This window comes from Cervus canadensis, chromosome 21, assembly GCF_019320065.1.
Source record: "Cervus canadensis isolate Bull #8, Minnesota chromosome 21, ASM1932006v1, whole genome shotgun sequence".
In the NCBI taxonomy this organism is placed as follows: Eukaryota; Metazoa; Chordata; class Mammalia; order Artiodactyla; family Cervidae; genus Cervus; species Cervus canadensis.
This window is the reverse complement of record NC_057406.1, coordinates 14,999,116-15,025,183: the sequence shown is the minus strand read 5'-3', so window position 1 is coordinate 15,025,183 and position 26,068 is coordinate 14,999,116. Positions and strand designations below refer to the sequence as shown.

Genomic DNA, 26,068 nt, shown 5'->3' with positions numbered 1-26,068 from the left:
ATTGGAGGAAGCCACAGAACATCTCCAAGTCATGCTGAAAACATAGCCTTGACTCTGCCTGCAGAATGGGCAGGAAAACACTCCAGTTCTCTTGGCCTGGTGTTCTAGGAAGATTTAAAATGGGCATATGATTTCTTTTATCTTCCTTTGGAAAAAAGTGTGAGCCTCCCATTGTCCGGGTTGATGCTGTTACAAGCAGTTTAACTCTCGCCACGGCTCAGGTCCCACGTCTTGGGGGGGAAGTTATAGGGTGTTGTGGAAATTACCCGACAATTGCAAAGTGCTTGTAAAATAATGGACTGCCATATAAATGCTGTTCCTAATTATTACTGCTGTTGAATACGGCACCATGTTATAAGCGAATTAAACATTCTTGGGCCCCATTCTGCTGGAAGTCATTTATTTTCCACTCCTTCTGTTCTGTGGCTGGAATGTGGGAGTGTGAATGGTGATGGTGTAACACATCTTTTCTCGTCCTGGAGGCTTCTTCCTTCCCCTCCTGCCCATTCCCCAGTCTACCCCACTCTGTGACAGGGGGAGAAAGAGGCTTGAGGTTTGTCTTGGGGTCTGCTCTGCCCCAGACTTTGGTCTGAGGGCCTTGCCAGCATCTCCTTAGGCCCGTGTCCTTGTGCCCTCTTCCCTGTGGCTGTCTGGGCAGCCCAGTCACATGTCCCAGCACAGAGTTCCATCCCTGGCATCTCCTTAGAGCTGGGCACAGACTTGGGACCCATTGGAGGGCACTAGTTGGCCAGCAGGTTTATGCTGCCCCCTGGGATTCCTTGGTTTGGATGCTCTCAGCACTCTGCCCTCACAGGGTCCATACAAGCTCCCCACTCAGGGGCTGTTGATCTGTTGATGAGCTGTGGTCATCGGGCAGCTGTCTGCTGTGTGCCCAAAATTTCTCCACGTCTTTCAGACATGGAGTCTTAAGGACCTGGGAGACCTACTCTGCCTGGGGAGGCAAGATGCTCAGGCAAAGAAGTAATAGTCCCAGTGACCAAGACATAGGGGACCCTTTTCCAATTGCCAAAGCACTTTCTTGGTTCCTCCAAACATCTCTGAGAGATAGCTCCATTACAGAGGGGACCACGGGCCCTCAGGACCCGCCCGGAGCTTGCCCAGGACCCCTCAGCAGCAGGGCACTGTTGGGGCTGATGAGGAAGGCACCCCTCCTCCTTGCCTCTCCCCACCCCCAAGCGTCCTCCCAAGCCCTCACAGAGGGGTGTGGGCCTGGGGTCCCCTTCCCTCCTGTAACTTCAGTCAACATACAACCTTTTCTTCATTTTTCGGGAGGCAGGGCAAGGTGTGGAGTGTGTGTGAGGGGGTTAGATGCTCTGTTTGAATGCGCTTGACCTGCAGTCTGTAAGCTGGCACCTGCCTGGGTACCCCCCCCCCCAACACACACACACCAGGCTGGGGCTGCAGCACGTGGCCCAGGTGTTCACAGCCTGGCTGTTTTCTGTTTTAGGTGCATGAGATCCTGAAGCGCACAACCTGCTCTCGAGCCAACAACACGATGGGTAAGGTCCCTCCCACTGCGGGCCATGCTGATGGGGGGCCAGGGCATCCTTTCAACAGATGAGAGCAAGACAAACAGACACCCACTTGGAGGGGGCGCCCCACCGGCCCCCGGGGATAGAGGGAGTCCCGTTTCTTGTGGGGCTGGGGCTGCCCCCCAGTATTCACCCCGGGTCTCTGTCCTTCCTCTCCTCTCCCTGAAGCCATGCTGACACCTTCCACTTGATCCCAAGTTCAGCTGCTTTCTTTTCACCATCTCCAAAGTGTTTTAATAACTGCCCAAATCATGGCTGGTTTTTATTCATTTTTTAAGAAGAAAGACATCTTAGTGGCCTTTTAGTCCAAGCATCTGCCTTGATGTTTAAAGAAACTGACCACCAGGGAGGGCGGATCAGTCTGAAGACGCCTCTTCTGAGTTCAGCATTCTTGTCACCATGTCTGACTGAGCCTGTTTGCCTTGTGATTTGGTTTTTGAATCTGGGGGTGTTTGTGTTTGAAACAGGACCCCCAGCATTTGGGTACCAGGTAGGCAGTTGGGACACTGATGGGTGATGAAGGGACACAGGTGATGGCAGGGTGACACCACGAATTTACATCCATGCTCAGGTGTCTTGTCCATACGGTCTCCCTGCAGGTGGAAGACTCTATTCAAAGGGGCTACTGTTACTTGTCACTCAGAAAACCTGTCACTCTGAGGTGGCAGACCTTTCACTTTTGAGGCAGCTTTGAGTTGAAAAGAGTCATTTAGAGAAAAGTCTAGGGAATAATAAAGTAGGCAGCCAGATCAAGCCAGTCAATTCTAAAGGAAACCAACCTTGAATATTCACTGGAAGGACTGGTGCTGAAGCTGAAGCTCCAGCACTTTGGCCACCTGATGCAAAGAGCTGACTCATTGGAAAAGACCTTGATGCTGGGAAAGACCGAGGGCAGGAGGAGAAGGGGACGACAGAGGATGAGATGGTTGGATGGCATGAGTTTGAGCAAACTCCGGGAGACAGTGGAGGACAGAGAAGCCTGGCATGCTGCCGTCCATGATGTTGCAGAGACTTTGTGACTTAGCACGATTTAGCAACTGAACAATGTGACAAGAACTGAGGACCCCCAGAGGCAGCAAGAGGTCTGAAGATGTATTTTGTGCTTTGTTGTAGCCTCTGTCAAAGTCCTAGAATTTGCCATCATTTAGCTCAGTTGGTAAAGAATCCGCCTGCAATGCAGGAGACCCCGGTTCGATTCCTTGGTTGGGAAGATCCCCTGGAGAAGGGATAGGCTACACTCCAGTATTCTTGGGCTTCCCTTGTGGCTTAGCTGGTAAAAAATTCGCCTGCAATGCGGGAGACCTGGGTTCGATCCCTGGGTTGGGAAGATCCTCTGGAGAAGGGAAAGAATACCCACTCCAGTATTCTGGCCTGGAGAATTCCATGGACTGTATAGTCCATGGGGTCGTAAAGAGTCAGACACAACTGAGCCACTTGCACGGTCAAAGTCCTGGAATTTGCCATAATTTCTAATCCAGTTCACTCCTCTGCTGCTGTTGCTAAGTTGCTTCAGTCGTGTCCGACTCTGTGCGACCCCATAGATGGAAGCCCACTAGGCTCCCCCGTCCCTGGGATTCTCCAGGCAAGAATACTGGAGTGGGTTGCCGTTTCCTTCTCCAATGCATGAAAGTGAAAAGTGAAACTGAAGTCGCTCAGTCATGCCTGACTCTTAGCAACCCCATGGACTGCAGCCTACCAGTCTCCTCCGTCCATGGGATTTTCCAGGCAAGAGTACTGGAGTGGGTTGCCATTGCCTTCTCCGAGTTCACTCCTCAGTTGCATTAATTTGCCTTACATCCCCCTTGGCTGGACCAAAACTGCTCCCTCGGGTGTCACAAGTGATTTTTTACTGCCCGCATTTCATGGCTTCTTCCTCCTCCTTCATCGTCCTGCATCTTACTGAATGAAGACCTGTTCGCTGAACCTCCATCTTCTGACAGTTGAGATCCAGGGAGGGGCCGCTGATCCACTAATCGCTGTCCTTCTGTTTCTTCCTCCTGGACCACACTCAGCTTCCTTTTCCTCCTCCCCCATTTTCAAGGTTGTCTTCTCCACATTCCTTGGCCTCCTTATTCTCACTCTGAACAGAATTCTTACAGCCTTGAATTCCTATTTCTCCTCTCTCCCATTCCACACCCATCTTTATAGCGACTGGCTAGATACCTCCGCTGAGGTGTTCCCGGAACCTTCAAATCAGTGTCTCACTATGCCCATTTCCATCTCTTTCTTCTTTTGCCCTCTCTGTCTCCCCCACTTCTCTGCCTGTTAACATGACTACCCTCTGGTTTTACTCTTGATGTTCCCTTTGCTGGAATATCCTACTCCACGTCTCAGCTGGGCCCACCCCCTAGACCAAACATCTCTGTCCCCTGGTTCTCCCTGTATGCTCTATGCTTGGAACTCCCATCAAGTTCTGTGTCTTTCTTGGTGATTATGTTCTGTGGCTTAGACTCCCAAGACAGTCCTTGAGAAGTGTCTGGGTCATCTTTTATCCCCCAGTGCCCCTGGCTGGCTGCCCTGCATGTTCCACTCAGTTGACTTGCTTTATTGAACTAATTAAACGTGCCCAGCCGGCTGATTTCACAGCAGTAACTGGTGAGTTCCCAACGATGGGTGTTTGTGGACAAATGACTTCAATTCTCTCCAACTCAGTTTTCCCTTTTAGGTAAATCGGGGTGAAAATGATCTGTCTTGCAGAGTTTTTGTAAAGACTGGATAGAAAACTGTTTTGTAAACGGGAAAGTCCTTAAAAACTGAAGTTTATTTTGTGGGCAGCCTCTAGATTGTTGAAAGGTCATTAGAGCCCTTCTACTTTAAGACAGCAAGTTTTTATTTCCCCCCTTTGAGGATCTGGGGGTGTGTGTGTGTGATGCCACAAAGTCAGACATCTAAAGGATTTTGTTGTTGAGTAGTTTTCAACAATTCCTTTCTTTTTTGACATTTAGAAACCATTTATTAAGTGCCCGCTTAGTGTCAAATAACGTTATAGAAACTGAGACATGGCAAGATGAATTTGACCTAATTTCTATCCTCGTGGGGCTCTTGGTTTAGCCATGTGGACAAACATGTAAACAGATAATTAGGAGATGATCAGGTAGGTATGATATTAGAACTGTACAGAGAGGGTGAAGGGCACACAGACTAAGAGCAGCCAATTCCCATGGATGCATCTAAGTACCATCATAAGTTTATCTAGTGTTAGGACTTCCCTGGCGGTCCAGTGGTTAAGACTCTGAGCTTTTTCAGTACATGGAGTATGGGTTCAGTCCCTGGTTGGGGAACTAAGATCCCACATGCTGCAGGGCGTGGCCCCAAAATATTGTCTAGTATTAGTTTCATGGTGCCTGGGAAAGCTGGTGAGTCAGGAATTATCTCTAGTTACCAAAGGCACAAGATGGATGGCTCGTTCAAGGTCACATACTGAGACACTGTCAGAACTGGGACGAGAACTTGGGTTCTCTCACTCTGATCCTGTCTCCGCTGCAATCCGGATACAGAGAACTAGGCATGGAGTTGGGCTGCGTCTTCAGAGGCTGCTGCTTCCACGGTAGTTGCTGATGATTTATTAGCTTCTAACAAGGGACGTGTGACTGAACTGTGTTTCCCAGCAGAGGAGGATGCTGAAGGCCAATTCTCGGGTTCTTTGACTTCTGCCTGGGAAAATCCAGCACCCTTTCGGCTTTTTGGCCAACTTACCATCCTACTTAGAAGTTCAGAAAGGAAGAGGAATGTGATAACATTGTGAGTCCTCAGGATAATGCGGACCTTTGAGCATTGGGTCAATTTTGATTTTATTGCCCTTCTCTCTGGTTTTATAGAGAAACGCCAATGGGCTAGAACTGGCTTAGATTTCCTCCAGAGGAGGTTTGCCTCATAAAACTAAAAAAAAAGGAAGAATAGGATCATGCGTGGAATTGTTTTCCAAGGTATTTTCATTGATCTTTCAGTCTCAGATTTACCCTTTATGTGGGATTTACCCTTTATGTGGTATTTACCATTACCTTCGTGGCCAGTCTACAAAGCTTTAATTCCTTCCCCATTGTCCTCAATTGCAGTAGAGATTAGGAGATGAAAAGATGATAAAGATCAGAAATATTCTTAGAAGATGGAAAAATAAGAAAAAAGATAATAATAATTCAGACATACTTCCATTCATCTGGTATTATCACTTTCTTCTTTGTAGAAAGTACGTTTTTCTGAATGCCTACTTTTGTAGAGCATTATACTGTATGCAGGGTGTATGTATTGATTTATTTATATTCCTGTCTTGTTCCACAAAATTTCAGAGGTAGCTTACAAGAAAAACGATAAAGCAGCATAATATAAATAAAAAAAATAAGAACCAGGAAAAACACAAATTAAAATAGAATGTCGAAGCTAGGGAGAAAAAAAGTAGAATACAAATATTCAAACCATATGGCCCTCTAGTTTCTGCAGTTGGGTTGCAAATTTGACCTTGAACCTAAGTGAGAGGGGAATACATTCAGTGATGTAGCACTTAAGGTCCTCAGCAACATCTTTTATATAGAAATTTTTCTAAAGTCTCTCATATAATTCCCTGCTTTCTAATACAGGTGATACAAACACAGAGTCTCTATAAAGGCATATGTAAATATATGTAGGATTCAGGATAGTCCTTGAGAACCTAAGTTTATTTATGTTTCCTCGAGGATTATCAAAGTGTTATTGGGGTTGTTTTGTCCCCACTATCTGATTTTTTTTGAATTCTGGACTCAGGTAACCTCCCTCCTTGAGTTTTGCTCTTTCAAGGTTTGCCTTGCTCTTTGGGACATAGAAAAACCAACTCATTAGGACTGACGATGAAAAGAGAGGGAAAAGACACTGAAGGAGGGTCTGGAAGATTCTGCTGTGGTTAGGGGCAGGACCTTGAGGGATGGGCTGCATGAGAGGCCTAGATAATGTTTCCTCCTGGGTTCTCTGTTGTGAGAGCTGAGATGACCAGATCAGAGGTCTCTGTACACAGAAGAATTTCTCCCTATAACCAAGGTATGGATTCCTCACACGTGTGTCATTGTATGTTTTGCAAAGCATTTTCACACTCTTTATCTCATTTGATCCTCTAAACTCCCATGCAGAATAGGTTCAATGGATAAACTACTTTCACAACAGAGAGATGAACTTCCAGCCCAAGGAGAGAGATCTGGAGACCAACTGAACCCCAAGTCTCTTGGCTCTTCTTCACTGATCTTGTAATTAATCAGTTAATAAATGGATGAAGTTATTGGGTAAGATTTTCCAGTGAAAGTGGAAGTTTAGGTTTTCCCACTGGACATCCATTCATTCAGCAAATATTTATTCATATGCTGCATATCATTCATGTTTGAGACCTAGGAGCTAGAGTAGGGTATAGGTCAGAGACAGATCCTTGCCCCTACGGGGCTTACATTTGCGAGGAGTGAATAAGCCATGTGACTGTCTGACAAGAGAGATGCCTGCAGGGAAAGCAAGTGATACAGAAGACATAAAGGGAGCCAGCCACTGCAGGGAATCAGGTTAGGGTCCCACCAGGAATGAACAACCCACTCAAATGAGCATCGTTCAAGGCAGGAGTATCAACAGAGAGACCATTTACAGAGGTATGAGCAGGGGGTTGGGGGTGCCAGGGCAGTGTGGTGTCCTAGATTCAGCAACAGGGGAGCTGTTACCATCTCTGGGCTCGTGAGACAGGAGAGGGGTTCCTGGTGGTGAGAGGGACAGAACTGGGCCAAGGACGGGAGCAGGTGACTGTAAGGGGAAGAGGCTCCTCCCTCCCTCTGACCTGCCAGACCCGGGAGAAACCAGTGGATCTTGGGACCCCGCTGATGTCAGAGAGAGAAGGGGAGAGGGTGCCTTTTTAAAGGAGACAGAGGCGGGAGAGGCTGGGGAAGCACCAGTTCCAGCTGTGGGACCAACAAACTGCGAGACTTTGGTCAAGTCACGTTCCCTCACTTTGCCCGTTTCTCCCCTTTTGAACCCAAGGAGGGACCCCTCCATGTTCTTGAAGTTTCTTTCAAGCGCTGATATTCCCTAGGTTTTAATTGGAAGGAGCAACATGGTCTTCTTTCTGCGGGAGCCAATCAGGTCTGGAGAGGGACCGACTTTCCTCCAGGCGCACAAACTGTGTTTTTAACCTGCTCCCCAGGTGCCTCTTAGGGACTCTACAGGTAGACAGGATGAGTGCCCCATGAGCTACCACAGGCTTCCTACCCTGCCGCTGTCCAGGAGTGGGGAGAGGGGCCCACGCGCTCACCTTCTGGGGATCTGACTCTAGCTTCTGTGAATGAAGACCCTAGCTTCAAATGAAGCCCAGTCTTCTCTGTGAATGGCTTAATCTTTCTTGTGACTTTTTCTCACAGTTGCTACTTGGGCATTCAGTGTTCAGTCCCTTTCAGAGTCTTAGCCAACAGTACCATCTCTTGGATTTTCTCTCTTCTTTTTTTCTCTTTTTTCTTTTTTTTTTTTAAATTTTTCAGTGAAAGGAGGGGCAGAGGGTAAAACTAAGCAGAAGAGAGGGGAGCTGACCTTGAAAAAGGGATGGGCATTTGGTGACGGTCTAACATTTTGCCTGCCGTGCTGCAGTCCATGGGGTCACAAAGAGTCAGATGCGCCTTAGCGACTGAACAACCGCTCCTGTAACTTCCCAAGACGACTCACTCCTTGTGTCTTTGTCACTTGGGGAGTGAGGGATGGGGGATGATGCACCCACCACAGCTAGAGCCTGGGTGTGCCTGTGAGTCTGGGTTCCTCAGGGTGCTGGTTGACTGTGACGTTGTTGTTGTTGGCTGTGAGCCATCACAAACTTAGCTCAGCCCGATGCGGTGCCACCTAATCCACATAGCATAAGATCAGTGTTCAGGGTCAAGGCCGTGCAAGTTCAGTCCATCCTGGAATGCCTTTCAAGTGCACATTACCATGGAAAGAAGCCCACACCGCCTTGACCAACACCTTTTCTGTTCCTTCATATGGAAACCGTTGCCTTTTCACAGACAGAAAATAGCAGCTTGATGGAGCTACGTATTCATAGACATATCGGTGTCAGAGCATTTAAACAAATGTATGCTTTGGGCATCTCCCCTCCCTGCTCGGGAGACGATGTCTCAATTATTTTGACTGAAGCCAGGCTGTGTTGTGTGCTGTAAACATCTGGTTTATCATTCATCCAGCTGAGCTGGTTTATATTTTGTTAGAAGAAAAGGCTTGGGATTAAAGGCATTTAAGTAATTAAGCACACGTCAAGACAATTTGGTGATGGGTAAATATAGTCTCCGTTAAATGCACCGTCTGGGGGGCTCTGGTTTAGATTTATGTCCGGCTGGAATACAGGGATGAAAGCGGAAGGCCGGGGGAACGGGCCTGGTTCTGGGGGGCAAGGAATCAAAACCAAATGAGTTTTCAGAACCTGAGCACCATCCCTCAGAGTACCTGTCCTGATGCTTGGCCTGGAGGGGACAGAGCTGGGGGGCAGAGGACCCCCTGTCACCCGGTGGCACTGGTAGATTTCATGAGATCCTCACTTTGGGAGGCAGACCATAGACTAAGCTTCCTGCCCAAGAAACCAGAGATGTCTTGGAAGCTAAATGGAGAGCTCAGGTTTTATATTATGAGCATGTTTTCGGGTATCAGCTCCAGGGGTTGAGTCCCCCCTACTCTGGTCCTTGATCCTGACCCTGTGGATGCAGAGGGGTGGTGTTGCTGGGCTTGGCTGGGTCAGCAGAGCCGGGGCCTGTCCTGGACAGAGAGAAAACGTGAGCCTTTTCCTGGGGGATTATGGTTCTAAGTAACAGGTAAGAAGAATCTGGTGACTTGAAGGGACTTTGGGGATCAGTGAAAAGGTCCTTGGTGGGCCATGCTTTGTGTGAGCTGAGGTGCCACTTCTCTTTGGGGAGAGAGGGAATGGAAAATGTCCCTCCTTCTGCCTGGGCCCCCCTTGTGGGAGTAAGAGGGCAGAAGAGGGGGTCTCTCTCCCCCTGGGTCCCAAGCAGGGAGGAAGGCCTTCGGATGTCATCCTGAAGAAGAAAGCTTTGCTGTTTCTGGCCAGATGGGTGATGTACGATGGAACCAATTAGCTGAAAAGAAAGGGAAAAATTCAGAATTTCAATTTTCAAAGGAGAGACTTTTTTTTAAAAATAAAACATTTGATTATTTTCTTCTTTCAAACTGATTTCCATGGTTGTTTGGGGGTAGATTCTTGGTGTCTGAAGTCTGTGGTTGAGAGGCTGAAGCCGTGCTCATTTTTGGGTGAAATTGTGGATACATGGTTACTTTTCAACATGCCTCTTCCCCTCCTCATCCCTCCTCCTTTCGCTCCCATCCCCTCCCTCCTCCCAGCAGCTGCTGACGGGAGGGCCTGTACGTTACCATCTGAGAAAGGGGAGACCCACAGCAGCCAGGCACAGACCTTGTCTGTTACAGCGTTATGGAGCTCTTGTTTGATGACCTGAATCGTCTTGGCTCCAAGGAAAGAACACTAGATCTGGATTTCCTCTCTTAGGAAGCAGACTAGTTAACCAGGGTTTAAGATCCCTTCATCAGCTGCTGCTGCTGTTTACTTTCTTAGCTGTGTCTGACTCTTTGTGACCCCGTGGACTGCAGCCCGCCAGGCTCCTCTGCCCATGGGATTCTCCAGGTAAGAGTAGTGGAGTGGGTTGCCATTTCATCCTTCAGGGGATCTTCCTGATCCAGGGATGGTACCCAAGTCTCCTGCTTGGCAGGCAGATCCTTTTGCATGGAGGTTGCTGAAGAACGTTGGAGTAGCAGGAAGGTGGACACCTGTGATAAATGAGAGGAGATACTGAGATCACTCCCGCCATAGGACTGCTTCCTCTTCCGGGTAACAACCGTGACCCCTTCTGTGTTCCCCATAGTGAGGTGGGAACTGCAGGAGACTCCAGTGAGCGGGTCGTGCTCCCTGGCCTCGGGTACCTCGCAGACCTTTAGGGGCTACCAAAGAAGGAGAATGAGAACCCATTCCGTTATTCTTGCCTGAGAAATCCCAGGGACAGAGGAGCCTGGCGGGCTACAGTCCGTGGGGTAGCAGAGTTGGACACGGCTTAGCGACTAAACAACAAAGAAGCAGTGAACAACATTCTAGAAGTGAACCTGGCATTCAGCGCCAAGGAGCTTTATTTCCCTTGGGAGGTAGGGTGCATAGTTTTAGACCTCTGACGGTTTGAGGTCTTTTCCGAGGCTCTGGCCGCAGGACCCAGGAGTTCAGGTCTTCAGTCCAGTGCTCTCAGACCCTGGGCTATTGTGCTGAGCAAAGCCTTGAATTAGCAGGAGAGTTCCACACCTGCTGAAAGCTTCCATGCTGTTCTGGTATTGTCTGCAGGGTATATGCTGCTGCCATGGCAACCAAAGGGTGGGCGTGGCTGCGAGGATTGAGTGGCCAGTGCCTAGGTTTGCAGCCTGGCTGGAGCCCAGCCGGCCTGTGATACTTCAGCCTCTATCCATGTTGACAGCTCCTCTGTCGCTTTGAACCACCTCCCGCCCCCTCCTGACTTGGGAGCCCTCCCCTTGATGACTGTAGGGTGGCTTCCTATGGCTGTGGTTACAGCTCTTGAACTGATTAATGATCCTCCGAGGGAAATTGTAGTCTCCAGAGGAAGACAGATCTGTAGCTCATTCAGACCCTGGACACCCCTCCCCCACCCACAATCCCTTTACCCACCCTCCAGCAGCCCACCACCCCCCAGTGGTATTTCTGATGTTTTCTGTGCATGCCAAGGAGGAAACGTAAAATCAGGAAAGGACTGGTCCTTGGGTGATGCTTCAGCACTGAAATCCCAGCTCTCAACGCACTGAAAGAGTGGCCACTCCTGCTGGGTGCCCCTGCAGCCTCTGCTCCCACGTGGGCCCTGGCTGGACTCTGGAATCTGAGCAGCGTGGTTGGGGCAAGAGGAGGCTGGTGGAGGGAGGACTGTTGTTTGAGAGCCTCTGAGGCTCCGAGCATGTGGTGGGGCACCCAGTGGGCCCAGGAGGTGGAAAACCATGAATTTTAATGAGGCACTGTTGTGGAACTTCGCCACCCAACCTTGTCCTCTCTCCAGAGTGGTGCAAAGGCAGATGACTTTGCATCTGGACATCATACGTAGTTCCCTCCAGAACTGATTCCCTCCTCATCACTCTGCTGTCTACAACCTCTCTGGAAAGAATGGTTCAGGGCAGAAAGCGTGTTTGAGACCAGGGAAACCATCATGTACCAGAGAGCCTCCCCCGCCAGCTGCCTCCCCACCAAATGTACATCCCACATGGCAGAGTCCTTGAGCTGTCGAGATATAATCCCTCCCATCTGGGAGCCAGCGACCCGGGGCAGCCTGTCCCGAGTCACAGAGCTTATGGGGCTCTTTATAGTCTCTGAATCCCACCATGAATGAAGTGAGGGGATGGTAGAAGAGCACCTTGAAGTTATAGAGATGGGACCACTCCTTCAGGTAACATCTGTTTAGTAGGGTCTGCTGTGTGCCCAGTACTGTAGAATACAGTCAGGATTTTAAAGAAATGGATCCCTTGTTATGTAGTTTCCCAACTTTGTGGCCCTTTTTGCACTGGAAAAGGCTTCCCTGGTGGCTCAGATGGTAAAGTGTCTGTCTGCATGCAGGAGACGTGGGCTCAATCTCTGGGTTGGGAAGATCTCCTGGAGAAGGAAATGGCAACCCACCCCAGTATTCTTGCCTGAAAGTCCCATGGACGGAGGAGCCTGATGGGTTACAGTCCATGGGGTTGCAAAGAGTCGGACACGACTGAGCAACTTCATTTTGCACTGGAAAAGATTATCGAGAGCACCCAGAGCATTTTCATCTAGGTGGGTTGTATTGATCAGTATCTATTGTATTAGGAGTTAAAACTGAGAAGAGTTTAAAACATAAGGATACATAAGCCCCATTCCCTGAGCAGTCAGGGTTGACATCATCACAGATCATAAAACTCCGCTGTAGACTCCTGAGAGACTAGGAGTGGAAAAGCAAATCTTAGTGCTATTATGAAAATCATTCAAGGGACTTCCCAGGTGGTTCAGTGGTTAAGGCTCAGCCTTACAATGCAGGGGACTCCTGTCCAATCCCGGATGGAACTAAGATCCTATGTGCTGAGGGGCACCTAAGCTTGCATGCCGCAGCAACTACTGAGCTTTCGGGTCTCAACAAGGGAGTCTGTGTGCAGAGACTGAGGCTCAGCACAACCAAATAAATAAATATTTAAAAATAATAGTCCTCACCTTATGGAGCCCCCCTGAAAGGGTCATGGGGACAGACCACACTCTGAGATCTAATGGTACAGTCAGGTCAGTCACGGGCAGTAACAGGTGCTGTCCTGCAAAGGAACAGGGAGGGAGCCAGAAATGAGTTCAGGCAAAATGCGGTGGGATGCACTGATGCATACTTATGTTGGTTATAAGGACAGTGATCCATCCACATGGTCATCCCTTTGCTGACACTGAACACAGATATTCTCCTGCACTGCTCTGGCTGCTGAGCAGGAGAAGGAGGAGGTGGTGCAGGTGGTTTGGGGGCTCCAGGGATCCAAGTGTGTGAGGACAGGACGGACATGATGTTTGAGAGAGCCTACCTGGTAAGACTCTTGAGAGTCCCTTGCACTTCAGGGAGATCAAAGAGTCAATCCTAAAGGAAATCAACCCTGAATATTCATTGGAAGGACTGATGCCAAAGCTCCGATACTTTGGCCTCCTGATGGAAAGAGCTGACTCATTGGAAAAGACCCTGATGCTGGGAAAGATTGAAGGCAAAAGGAGAAAGGGGAGATAGAGGATGAGATGGTTGGATGGCATCACTGATGTAATGAACATGAACTTGAGCAAACTCCGGAAGATAGTGAAGGACAGGGAAGCCTGGCGTGCTGCAGTCCATGGGGTCACAAAGAGTTGGACACAACTTAGTGACTGAACGACAACACAATGCCTGATGTTTAATCATGACCTTGCATTTGGGAAATGAAAAAATTATTGTTCTAATACTAAGAGTAAAGAGTGGAAGAAACTTCTTGCCTGGGAGAATCCGGAAGTGGGGGCTGGTTCTCAACTGAGAGGTAGATTTGGGTGCATTATTATTTATCAGAAGACCAAGGTCAAGGTGAGAAACCCTGCCCTACAGTGACCGTTTTCATCTTTCTTCTTCTGCAGGTATTAACTCTCTGATAGCAAATAATGTCTATGAGGCTGCCTACCCATTGCACGACGTGAGTACCACCTCCACCAGTCAAAAGGTGGAGCCCTGCAGGCAACACAGCAGCGAATATACAGGCAGGAGGGGACCATGGCCTTGAACCACCTCGGCTGGTTCCCCATCACGTGTGAAAGACAGTAACCCCCAGCTTGATATTTGCCAGTTGTCTCAAACTGTCTCAAGAAAAGTACATGTTTTTGTCTGAGCCTCCTCTACACTCCCTGCCTTGATTTTGGGGAAAGTGTGAGAAGCTGGTTACAGTGTCAAGAGAGAGGGGGAAGGTGGATGCAGGGAGGCAAGTCCCAGACTGTGATGATACACAGCCTGGACCGTTAGGCCCTCGCATGACAGAGAGTGATATGTGATATTATGTATGTAATATTATATATGATAGTTATATGATAGTGTTTTATGATATATATTATATGCGATATTTTTTATGTGATAGTTTTATTTAGATGTAAAACTCCTCATCCTCTATAGGAACGTGTATTAAGTGTCAGTTTCAGGTCTTTTTTTCTATCTTGACTTTTTTTTTTTAATTTAAATTTTTACTTTTTTTTAACACCGAAAGCATTTTGTATTGGGGTATAGCCAATTAACAGTGTTGTGGTAGTTTTAGGTGAGCAGCGAAGGGACTCAGCCATACATATACATGGATCCATTCTCCCCCAGACTCCCTTCCCATCCAGGCTGGCACGTAATAGAGCAGAGTTCCATGTGTTATACTGTAGGTGCTTGTCGGTTATCCATTTTAAATGTAGCAATGTGTCCATGACCTTCCGAAAGTCCCTAACTGTCCCTTCCCTCTGGCAACCACAAGTTCGTTCTCTAAGTCTTTGAGTGTCTTGCTGTTTTGTAAGTGAGTGCATACATATCATTTTTAGATTCCATATATAAGGGATGTCATACGATATTTTCCCTTCTCTGTCTGACTTACTTCACTTAGGATGACAATCTCTAAGCCCATCCATGTTGCTTCAGATGGCATTATTTCATTCTTTTTAATGGCTGAGTAATATTCCATTGTGTATATATACCACATCTCTCTCTTTACATTTTTGAAGGAGGTCTCTCAAAATTCCTTCTACTGTTGTGTGGTTAAGAAAACAGAGAAACTAATTATGGCTTTCCTTGGCTGGGAGTAATGTTATAAACATCCCATAACACAATGCAGTGATATTCTTCAAGATGACTCACAAGGACCTTAACTGGCCCATGAGCTCAGTGCCCCCCTGACTGCCCTGTCCACCCTGTCGGTCACTTTAGCATCTGCCGCATGGTGGTACCAAATGAGACCCCTGGGGCGGGTACCCTGAGTGCCTGATGAGATTTCCCAGGTGACCTTTTCTCCTCAACGACATCTTTGCCGTGGGCACACGTGAGACGAGGTTCTGCCGGGTATAGACGGGGTGCAAGGGAGGTTTCCTGGACATGCTAGCCTGATTCCAGGGTGGACTCTGCTGTTGCATTTGCTGTGAGCAGGTGCATGAGGCCCCGAGGCCTGTGAGGGGAGATACCCCCTGGAAGAGAAGGCTCGTAGGACATACAACAGGTGCTGGTGACCAAGGAAGCAGACTGGTGTTTCCTTCCAGGTCATGCCCTTGACCTTCCTTAAATGAGAATGAAAGAAGGGGATGGTGTTAGAAAATTTAAAAGGGAACCGTCTTTCTGTTTTTGATCATTCTCTCTGTCTTTCTCCTCCCACAGGGTGAATATGACAGTCCAGGGGACGACATGAATGACAGAAAGGTGAGCCGACCTGATGCAGCACCCAGGGCTCTGGGCTCGGGGCTGCATGTGTGGGTGGGGCTGCATAGACACATCCTGGGTGTTCTACTTACTGCTTATCTATATCAGCCGTTTTTCCACAGCCCCAGGCTTTGGAAATTTGAGGGCCATTTTTGGTCACTTACATGACTGTGTATTGGGGTACGGCTGGCCTTCCTTGCTTGGTGGACCAGCGATGCCAACCATCCTGAAATATCCCCAACAGTGGCACACAGAGGCAGCATGCCCACCCCTGGTGATAAGAGAGCTTCAGCTGAGAAGCACTGAGCATCCAGGCCCCTTAATCCAGGGAGTCTCCAACCTCTGGGATCTAATGCCTGGTGATCTGAGGTGGAGCTGGCGTAATAATAATAGAAACAAAAGTGAAAGTGTTAGTCACTCAGTCGTCTCTGACTCTTTGCAACCCTATGGACTATCGCCCACCAGGCTCCTCTGTCCATGGGATTCTCCAGGCAAGAATAACTGGAGTGGGTAGCCATTCCCTTCTTCAGGGGATCTTCCCAACCCAGGGAATGAACCTGCATCTCCTGCATTGCAGGCTGATTCTTCACTGTCTGAGCCACCAATAGAAATGAAGTGCACAATGAATGTCATGTGCTTGAATCATCCCGAAACCACCCCCAGCCCAACCCTGGTCTGTGGAAAAACTGTCTTCCATGAGACCAGTCTCTGGTGCCAGAAAGGTTGGAGACCACTGCCTTAATTTATAGATGGGGAAACCAAGGCACAGGATGATGGTACACCTTGTCCATGATAACACTGCCGTGATCAACCGAGAGGAGCTAAAACCCCTGGGACCTCAAATCCCATGTTCCTGCTAAACATATACCAATATCTATGCCGTTGTGGCTTGTTTGGGGAGGGACATCTTTAAGTTATTATTCTTATTCTTTAGGCAGACAGGTGGGGTACAGCAACCCCCAAATTATAGTTGAGAAACCAACTGTGTGTTCCAGGCAGCTGGAAATGAGCGGTTATATTTAGGGGAGGGAAAAGTGTCCCATTGGAGAATCCCTCCTATGCCAGTTACACCTCCTGCCTGGACAGCTCTGTCCCCAGCTGTCCATGTAGATCCCATTTCTTCTGTGTGCTGGTACCCTGGGAGCCTGGGTACCACCCTCTACTCCAGGGATGATGCTCTCAGCATCACCCAGCCTCTTCAGCAGAGCTGTCCATCCGACCGCCCCTCTCATGCCATTCTCCAGCCAGGTTCCCAGGCTTAAGTGACTCTGGTGAGTAGAGGAGGGTGGGCGAGGGTGGGAGTGATGAGGGGTAGACCCTCCCTGTCCCCACTCTGCTGTCTGGAAAACCATTCATCCCCCAAGTTGCTTTTGAGCAGCCTTCTTTTTATCCTGCCTATTAGTCCCTGTTATGAAGTGTTAAGTATTAAAAACATAAAAAGGTCTTTTCCAGAAATACGGCCGTGATTGCTTACACATGTCCCCCTTTCTGCCTGCCCAGGGAATCTGCTGTAGTTTTTCGATGTTTTAACCTCATCTGTTTTCTATCTGATGCTAATAGTCTTGGGGTTTAATTTCCTGAAAAGTCCCGGATCAGATTTAAAGGCAAGGAGAAGCCTTTCTCCCCACATCTCACCTCGCTGGTCTCGGCCATTTTCTGTCCTCCTATTTTTTCTTTTCATGTTCCTCCCCTTTAAAGGGTGATCACCACCCCACTGCCCACCTAAGAGACCTCTTGCTGGGTGGGTGATGACCCCCAGCCCGTCAAGGTAGGGCGTTTTACAGGAACATTCCAGAGACCAGGAACACACAGAACTCCTGGGAGAAATCAGCCAGTCCCCTATTATCCTCATAGAGGCAGAGAGAAGTGATGTGTAGGCTATCAAAAATCTGTGTGCCTTTGTCTGGGATGATATTACATTATTGTTAACAGTAAAATCCCATAACAGAAAGTTGTCCCCCAGGAATTGTTTTACTTAAGGCCGTGCACATCCCAGCCGGGGGAGTGGATGGAACCTGGCAGGCAGGGACAGACCTCCAGGGCAGATCTGCATCTCAGTGGATAATTTCCAAACCTGATGTCAAGCAATGCTCAGTGAGGATGGACAAGTGTCTTTGGAAGACAAAGAGCCCATTTCTTTTCTTTTTTTTCAAAATAATTTATTTATTTGCCTGTGGGCTGGGTCTTCGTTGTTGTACAGGCTTTTCTCTGGCTGCAGCGAGCGGGTGCTATTCTCTGGTTGGGGTGTGCAGGCTTCTCGTTGCTGTGAGTCTCTTGTGGAGCTCTCGAGCATTTGGGCTTCAGTAGTTGCAGCTCGCAGGCTCAGCTGCCCCGTGACATGTGGGATCGTCCTGGATCAGTGTCCCCTGCGTTGGCAGGTGGATTCTTCACCACTGAGCCACCAGAGAGGCCCCAAGGACCCCATTTCTTGTGACTTTTCCTCAGGTTCACCAGCTAGTCCTGGCCTCCTTCTTTTCCTCTGCCTGGGTCATGGTTAGGGAAATAAAATTTGCTGTGATGGGAGGTAAGAGGAGTTGTGAATGAGACTGAAAGCTTTTTTCCTGTCCATTTGGATTGGGAAATGGATACTCAGCAAGGCCAGGAGACCGATTCCCATGTCGACTAATTCATTGATCCCTGACCTTTTTTGGCACCAGGGACCAGTTTTCGTGGAAGACAGTTTTTCCACGGGTCAGGCGAGGATATGGTTTCAGGATGATTTAAGCACATCACATTTTTTTGTGCACTTTGTTATTGCTCAATTGCTAAGTCGTGTCTGACTCTTTGCCACCCCATGGACTGCAGCACGGCAGGCTTCCCTGTCCTCCACTATCTCCTGGAGTTTGCTCAAGTTCATGTCCGTTGAGTCGGTGATGCTATCTAACCATCTCATCCTCTGTTACCCTCTCCTTTTGCTTTCAATCTTTCCCAGCATCAGGGTCTTTTCCAATGAGTTGGCTCTTTCTATCAGGTGGTCAAATTATTATTATTAAGTCAGCTCCACCTCAGATCCTCAGGCATTAGGTCCTAAAGGCTGGGGACCTCTGCATTAAATGATTGTTCTGTTAGGACTGACCCTGGCATTCAAATCCCAGCCGGTTCTGCAGCCGGTGGACATGACCTCTTGTGTGTGGCAGGGGGACCTCTCACTGCAGGGCTGGCTTTGTTCCTGGAGCCACAGAGGTATCTTGAAAGAAAGATGAGAGATCACTCCTCTGGGGGACTTCAGTGGTGATCCGGCCATCCTGCTGCTATCCGGGGTTCGCCTCTCTTCCCTGAGATTTGTAGCTGTTCCAGTGATCTGCCTCTTAGGTGGAGAGCTGTCTCTCCCAACCCCCACCCCCCGCTGCCTAGGGCAGCCTGCAGTCTCTATGACTCAGCCCCTCCTGGAGGGTGATTCGTGAGAGGTTCCCTCCCTCTGGAGACCAGAGGTTTCCCACCTTTCGAGAAAGCAGGGCTGCGGGGTCCGCAGCCACCTCAGTCCACATCTGCCAGACTCGCCTGCTTTTCTCAGGCATCCCAGAGAAGGGACTGTTATTGTCTTTTGAGGGCAGCTTGAGCCCCGCCAGCATCCCATGGCTTCCCTGCCCACTTATGGGGAATCCTGGGCTCAACCTTAAAAGATGACTTCCTTTAACAGCTTTTACACCCTCGGTCCTAGATCTTCTAGCTTTTTCAGAGGATTGTCTTCTCTGGTGGATGGTTAAAAAGTGACCCACCAGAAGGTTCGTGACGAGAGTCTGTCGTGCTTTCTGATGGGAAAGCTACTTTTCTTTTTGGTTTCTCTTGAGGTCTAGTTTTCCCATCTTGCACAATTCCCATTGAATTAATGGAGACATGACCTGCCAAAAACTCAAATAGCTCATGGCAGGATCCAGGGGTAGAATTCCATCCTGTCCCATTCTGGTCCTCCCGTCTCATCAGTGCCTCTCAGCTGGCTGCAGCTAGCATCGCTGTGTCTGCCGCAGGTCCAGCTGAGGAGCTTGGGACCTCGGTGAGGGTCATGGGTCTCACGCATCCTGCCATCCTCTGGCCTTGAAGATGATTTTACCAGTTGGGCCCTTTATAGTCTCATGAAACACATACTGACCCGCTCTCGGCTGTGACCCTCGGGGATCGACCTGGCCTCTGCGTGCTCTGATCCATCAGTGGGGTGGTCCCCGTGGCTTGTTTCTTCCTGCAGTAAGTTTTGGGGTCAGACCCACGTGCATGGAATGACCTCTGGGGCCTCCAAAATAAGGCTCTGTCCCCCAAGAAGGAGCTGAAGACTCTCTGGCTCTGTTTGCAGGCTTGACCAGTTGATGAAGAGGGCATGAGGTAACTAAGGGAGAGAGCAGATTTAGTAAGATCTAAGAGGCTAGGAGCTAATTCGAAGGTCCTGTGGCAAGTTACCGTGATTGTCCTCCTGAACTTGACTGACACATGCTTATCCCTGTGGGGCAGAGACTCTGGCCTGCCTCCCTGTACCCTGACTGCTGGTCTGTGCTGAGACCCTGAAACCAGGGCATGACCCACCTGGTTTGAAACTGTGTGTTTAAACATTTGTAAAGACAGCCAGCAGTCTATAGCACCCACCACCTAGCTCCCACGTCGCCTGCCCGGCGGCCCTATGAGCCTGCTGGGCAGAGCTGTGTGGGCATCCAGGCATCACTGTCACGTCACCTCCCAGGTTTGAAGCTTGGAGCTCCAGCTCCAGTGGGATATGCCTGCTGATGTCCTCTGCTGTGTCTGTCTGGCCTGTCTCCATGGAGTACAGGCAGCTCTCTTAGCTCAGCCTGCCCTCTATCTACCACCGATGGATGCGGCCTTGAGAAAGGACTCCTGGAGATTTCGTCCAGCAGGTCTGGGAGTCAGCCCAGGGCAAGGCCTGGGAGCCTGGCTCTCAGTTTGGACCTGAGCCAAGTGGGCCACACTGGCTTCCTGGAGCATTTTCAGTTTTCTCCTTCAGGGCAGTGCAGACAGGTGTTCTCAGGTTTAAGGGTTGGACTTGGTGACTTGGAGAGGAATGTGCCCTGGAGGTCAGGGCCTCGGAGGGAGCACTGACGTCCCACCCCTCTCCCTGGAGGCCTTGCCCGTATCTCTTGATGCAAGCTGGCCTCCCTGTGGGCCCCCAGTGATGTCACTGTGACAGCCAGGTTCTGCTGAGGCCAGTGTTGGCACTGGGGAGAGGGAATAAAAACCCAGAGCAGTAGAACCACCAGGATGACAGGGAGGAAGAGATATAGTAATAACGGTGTGATCAGGTTTGGAGCCACCTGCCTGGAACACAGCCTCGGGCTTCATGAATTCAGATCTTCGCCTGCCCACCAGGCACCATGTCACCCCCTTTGTGTTGGGGTATCCTTTCTGTAGAAAGTGGGACTCCGGGTGCAGCTTGCACCATCAGGGTCCATGCAATTTCTGGTTCTTTTCTGAAGCTGTTGGGGGACATTGTGACAATAAAAAGTCTATAGCTACCGAGTAGGAATGGCAATTCTTATTTCAGTTTTGATATTGTGTCTTTGAAGACTTCCTGTAGGGCTTGTGTTCAGCCATCTACCCAGAATACCTGATTAGAGTCACTTCTCCTTGCTAGAATTGCATGAGTTCTGTGTGATATGTGAGAAGATGCGATGTGGAAGACTTGGAAACGTGAAACAGCATTATCTCCCAAGATTCTCCCCTTGCTCAGCCTGGCCTTCCTGTGAGGACATGTCGCATGCACTTTCCTCAAGGCCTTGGCACAGAAGGAGTGTTCTCCTAGCTGAAACATACCCCCATCTCCTAGGTCTCAACCCAAATGTCACCTCCTCAGAGAGCCCTTCTCTTGCTATCCTTTTTTACATTCCCTGGTGGCTCAGAGGGTAGAGTGTCTGCCTGCAATGCGGGAGACCTGGGTTGGATCCCTGGGTCGGGAAGACCCCCTGGAGAAGGAAATGGCAACCCACTCCAGTATTCTTGCCTGGAAAATGCCATGGATGGAGAAGCCTGGTAGGCTACAGTCCATGGGGTCGCAAAGAGTCAGACATGACTGAGTGACTTCACTTTATCAATAATTACTTTGTTTTAAAATTAATTTTGATCTGAGTACAGTTGATTTACAATGTTGTGTTAGTTTCAAGTCTACAGCAAAGTGAATCAGTTATATATATACATATGGCCACTCTTTTTTAGATTCTTTTCCCATCTAGGTCATTACAGAGTATTGAGTGGAGTTCCCAGTACTATACGTGTGTGCGTGCGTGTATGCGTGCTAAGTTGCTTCTATCATGTCTGACTCTTTGTGACCTCATGGACTGTAGCCTGACAGGTTCCTCTATCCATGGGATTCTCTAGGCAAGAATACTGGAGTGGGTTGCCATGCCCTCCTCCAGGGGATCTTCCCGACCCAGGGATCCAACCCGCATCATTTATGTCTTCTGCATTGGCAGGCAGGTTCTTTACCACTAGTGCCACCATGCCTTGGCAGGTGTCTAGTTTTAACTTGCTAAGCTGGATACAAAAGGTGACTAGTTGCCCACATCACCTCTAACCTGATTCCGTGTTTTTCTTGTTTAGCTGCTGTATCAAGAATGGGCACGCTATGGGGTGTTTTATAAGTTTCAACCCATTGACCTCATCAGGTAAGATGTGGGAGGGGACCCTTGGGAGGACCTGAAAGATCTCTGCTGACCTTCTTGGCCTTTGGAGGTCTACTGGCCAAGCAGAGGGCTATTTTAGACTGTGACCTTCCCCCCACTGCTCTGTGTCTTATGGGTGGGGAACCAGCTCCTGGGCGAGGGAGGGCAGTGGTGGCCGTGGGGCAGCAGATAATATAGACAGATGTCCTGTGACTTGCATCTTTGGGTCATCAGCACTGTGGTCTCCCCCTTTCTGCTCTTGGGGGAGAAGGGTGTGTAGAGTTCTTCTTTTATTACCGTCCCTCCAATTTGCCTCAAGAAGGATCTGGGTGCAGCAGATCCTTGGGTCATGCCCCAGAAGCCACAGTGCCGAACAAGAGGAGGGGAGACCTGACAAATCATATAAAGAATAAACCGACTGGTGTGAGAGGATATGTGGACTTTTTATGGCTTATGCAGAATGACTGGAAGGGAGGAGAGCCTGGATCCTAAATCCCACCTTTTTAATGCTGCCCCCAAAGTGCTGCCCAGTTGCCTTGGGAATTTGTGAGGTTTGTTATAGAACAGAGGTGACAAGCTTTTTGAAAGAACTTTCTAGAATTCGATAGGTCTGACTAGCCTCAAATGGTTGAGGGCTGTTAGAACCCCACGTCTTTCTCAGGTGGAGTGTTAGGGGGTCACCCTGTGCAATGGGGGAGCCCTGAGCTGAGACTCCGGGTCATGGACAAGGGTCTTGTCCATGCCCAGCCACTACGGGGCGCTTGTTTCTCTGGGCAAGTCACAGCCCTTCTTTGGTCTTTGGCATCCTGTTGTTCAGTCGCTCAGTCATGCCTGACTCTTTGCGACCCCGTGGACTGCAGCATGCCGGGCTTCCCTGTCCTTCACCATCTCCCAGAGTGAGAGACACTGAGATAATGAGACATTGGGACAATGAGTTTGAGACATTGCTCAAACTCATGTCCATTGAGTCGGTGATGTCATCCAACCATCCCATCCTCTGCCGTCCCCTTCTCTTCCTGCTTTCACTCTTTCCCAACATCAGGGTCTTTTCCAATGAGTCGGCTCTTTGCATCAGGTGGCCAAAGTATTAGAGCTTCAGCTGCAGCCTCGGTCCTTCCATTGAATATTCAGGGCATCCTGGTGGCCCCAAACTGGGAGGCTGAGCCCAGGGCTCTGTGGGGAAATTTGGTCCAGCATGCTCATTTGGAAATGATGGGGACCCTCAGCGCCTGACATAGAGGACTCGCTGCCCCTCGGTCACCCGTGGCTCATTCTCATGAGCTAATTCATCAGCCGGCAAACTCGGAGAGTGTTCCTGGCTGCTCGCCCCAGGCTGAGACCTCGAGAGGGGCGGCCGCCAGAAGGACTGGATCCAGTGGGAGCAATTCCAGCTCCTTCTTGGAAGAAGACAGCAGGCTGGGAGTCAGAGTTTGGGCAGGCCCACCTCCCACGCAGAGAGGGGACGGCCCTCCCGGGGAACTGGGAGCTCAGTTGGATGTCTCTTGACAGCAGGTGTTTGTTCCAGCTGAAGGCTGTTAGCTGAGGCACTGGGGTTGGGGAGCCGGGCCACGGATGCGGGTGACCGAGGCCCCTCATCCAGCGCCTCCCGTCCCCTGGCTGCTTTTGTGAGGCGCGGCCACCTAGATTGTTCTCCGGGCCGCTTCCTCCATGCCTGGCAGCCTTTGATCTTCCTCTCGGCCTCTCCAGTGGCCACCCACACTGTCGCCTGTTTTCTCCAACTCGTTTTTAAAAATATGATTCCAGAAAATAAAAATTCTCCCTACCAGAGAGCCTCGTCTTTTCTCTGGAAACTTCAGGTGACCAGCTGCCAGCTAAGTGGGCGATGGCATTTCTAGGGTGCACCCCGTTTTGGCCACCAAAGAGGCCTCACCTGCAGGGGAAGTGTGACCTTTGCTGCAAAGCCCTGCTCTGGGGTCTGGCAGTTTCCAAGGATGCAGAACCCGAAGCTATGGGTCCTAGTGTCCATTTTGGGTTCCAGTGTCCACTGCGGGTCCCAGTGTCCACTTCGGATCAGAGTTTCTACCACATGTCACAGTGTCCACTTGCTGCTCAGATCTGGGAGCCTGGGGGCTCTTGCAACCCCTGCAGGATGCCAGCAGCTTGGATATGCCTAGAGCCTGGAGCATCTCTCAGATACTGGCTGGAGGGGAGGGAATGGTAATGTGTGTGGTGGGGGGCGGGAGTGGGGGATTGTTGTCCACTCAGTGGGGTAAGGAATTTGCTCTGCTTGAGAGAGAAGAGGTGACCATGGAGAGAGAAGAGGAGAGAGAGAGAGAGAAGAGGTGAAGGGGAGACAGGGAAGGGACAGAGGCCTTGAGGGTACAGGTAGGTCTTGGAGACAGGGACACCATGAGCATGCATCTTGGGGGCTCATGGAGAGGAAACTGGGGTGGAGGGCGTGGGAATAACTCCCGCAGTCTGCCGGCTCCACCCAAACTCCTGTGTCCACGTCACCTCCTTCCTCCTCCCCATTGTCTTCCTTCTCCCACGTCCTAGTCTTCGGTCTGACACCAGCTCCTGTGAGTGTGTCTTCAGCACCATTTCTCTCTTTTTCTACTTGTTCTTCATCCTTCTTGCCTCCACCTCTGGAGACCTAGTGGTCCGCGGGATCCAGTCGGAGGCTGCCCAGACCCTGTGGTTCCATTGCAGCGGATGCCTGTGAACTGTGCCCCCTGCAGGCTTACATGGTAACTGCACCCATGTGTTCTGTGTTGAAGCAGGGGCGTCCTGTCCAAGTTGGAGGTGACTCTTGCAAAGGCCGGTGGGGACTTTCCTGCCTGTTCCCTCGGGCCCCTGGCCTCTCGTTGTCAACACTGAGCTCCATTCCTCCCCCTGTGCCTGTGGTTTGGGACATTCAAAAGCACAGAGCAGCTGAGAGCCCAGCGGGTCTGGGCGGTCTGTTTGCATGTAAAGCCCTGGGACCAGCTATCCTTACCCGTCTGCAGCCCTTCAAGCCTAAGCTGGAGATGTGGGGTTCGAAGCTCCTTTCCCAGGGGTGGAAAGTGGGCAGAGGGGAGACTAGACGCCCTTTCCTGCACCGTGAGCCCCTCCCTCCCGCTGCGGGCAGCTGGGTCCAGCAGGCTGCATGGTGAGGATGCTAATGGGGGTCCCAGCCCAGCCAGACTCTGCACCCTGGGTCCTTCCTTTGTTCTGGAAACCTCAGGGCCTACAGGCCTGAGCAGAGCTTGTGTGTGTGTGTGTGTGTGTTAACTTGTGTGTGCATGAGTATAAGTGTGTATGTGCGCTCACATGTGCGCATGTGTATATGTGTATGTGCACACGTGTGCATGTTCACGCATGTTTATCGGTGCATGTGTATGTGTGTATATGTGCACACACACAGGTGTGTGTGTGTACGCGTGTACATGTGTGCATGTATTTGTGTATGTGTATGTGCATGTATGTGTGTGTAAGTGCTGCTTGGGAAGTTCCCCAGGGAAGTATCCAGCAGGTATCCCCCACTCCCCCACAGTAGATTCTTCTGGGAACTCCAAGCCTGTGGCACTGGTGTCCAGGCAGAAACAAGGTTTGTGATGGAGCCAGTGGAGGAAATGCTGTCCCGGCTGGAGGGAGGTGGCTCTACTAGTCTCTTGGGGCCGTACGAGCATCCTCGCAGGTAGAGGAGTAGATTTCTGCCTTCAGCACCCAAGGTTCACGCCCTGATGTCCCAGGATGGGAATGACCGTATTCCTTGGGGTACCCAGGAGCCTGGGCCTTGGGGGTGTGTACAGTGCTGATCCCATATTAGCCAGCACCCTGCCTTGCCTTTTCATGAAAATGAATATCCACTCATGGGCTGCTTTTCTTAGCTGGGAGGTTTTGCTATGGATGAGACAAAACAATAGGCTTCAAACATCTGAGTTAGATTTAGCTACTAACAAGCTGATATACAAAACTGTATTTGAAAGCATCTGCTGCCAGTTATGGAGAAGGCAATGGCACCCCACTCCAGAGTTCTTGCCTGGAG

The 26,068-nt window shown here is 49.9% G+C and overlaps 1 protein-coding gene across 2 annotated transcripts in view; it reads left to right on the top strand.

Annotated features, from left to right (window-relative positions):
• Positions 1-26,068, top strand: part of ANO2 (anoctamin 2) — a 335,456-nt gene that overhangs the window by 100,474 nt on the left and 208,914 nt on the right. For both annotated transcript variants that reach the window (XM_043441194.1, XM_043441195.1), the window contains exons 7-10: positions 1,469-1,520; positions 13,687-13,742; positions 15,440-15,481; positions 22,019-22,083. In XM_043441194.1, coding sequence (XP_043297129.1) covers positions 1,469-1,520; positions 13,687-13,742; positions 15,440-15,481; positions 22,019-22,083 — 215 coding nt within the window. The remainder of the gene's footprint in view (positions 1-1,468; positions 1,521-13,686; positions 13,743-15,439; positions 15,482-22,018; positions 22,084-26,068) is intronic.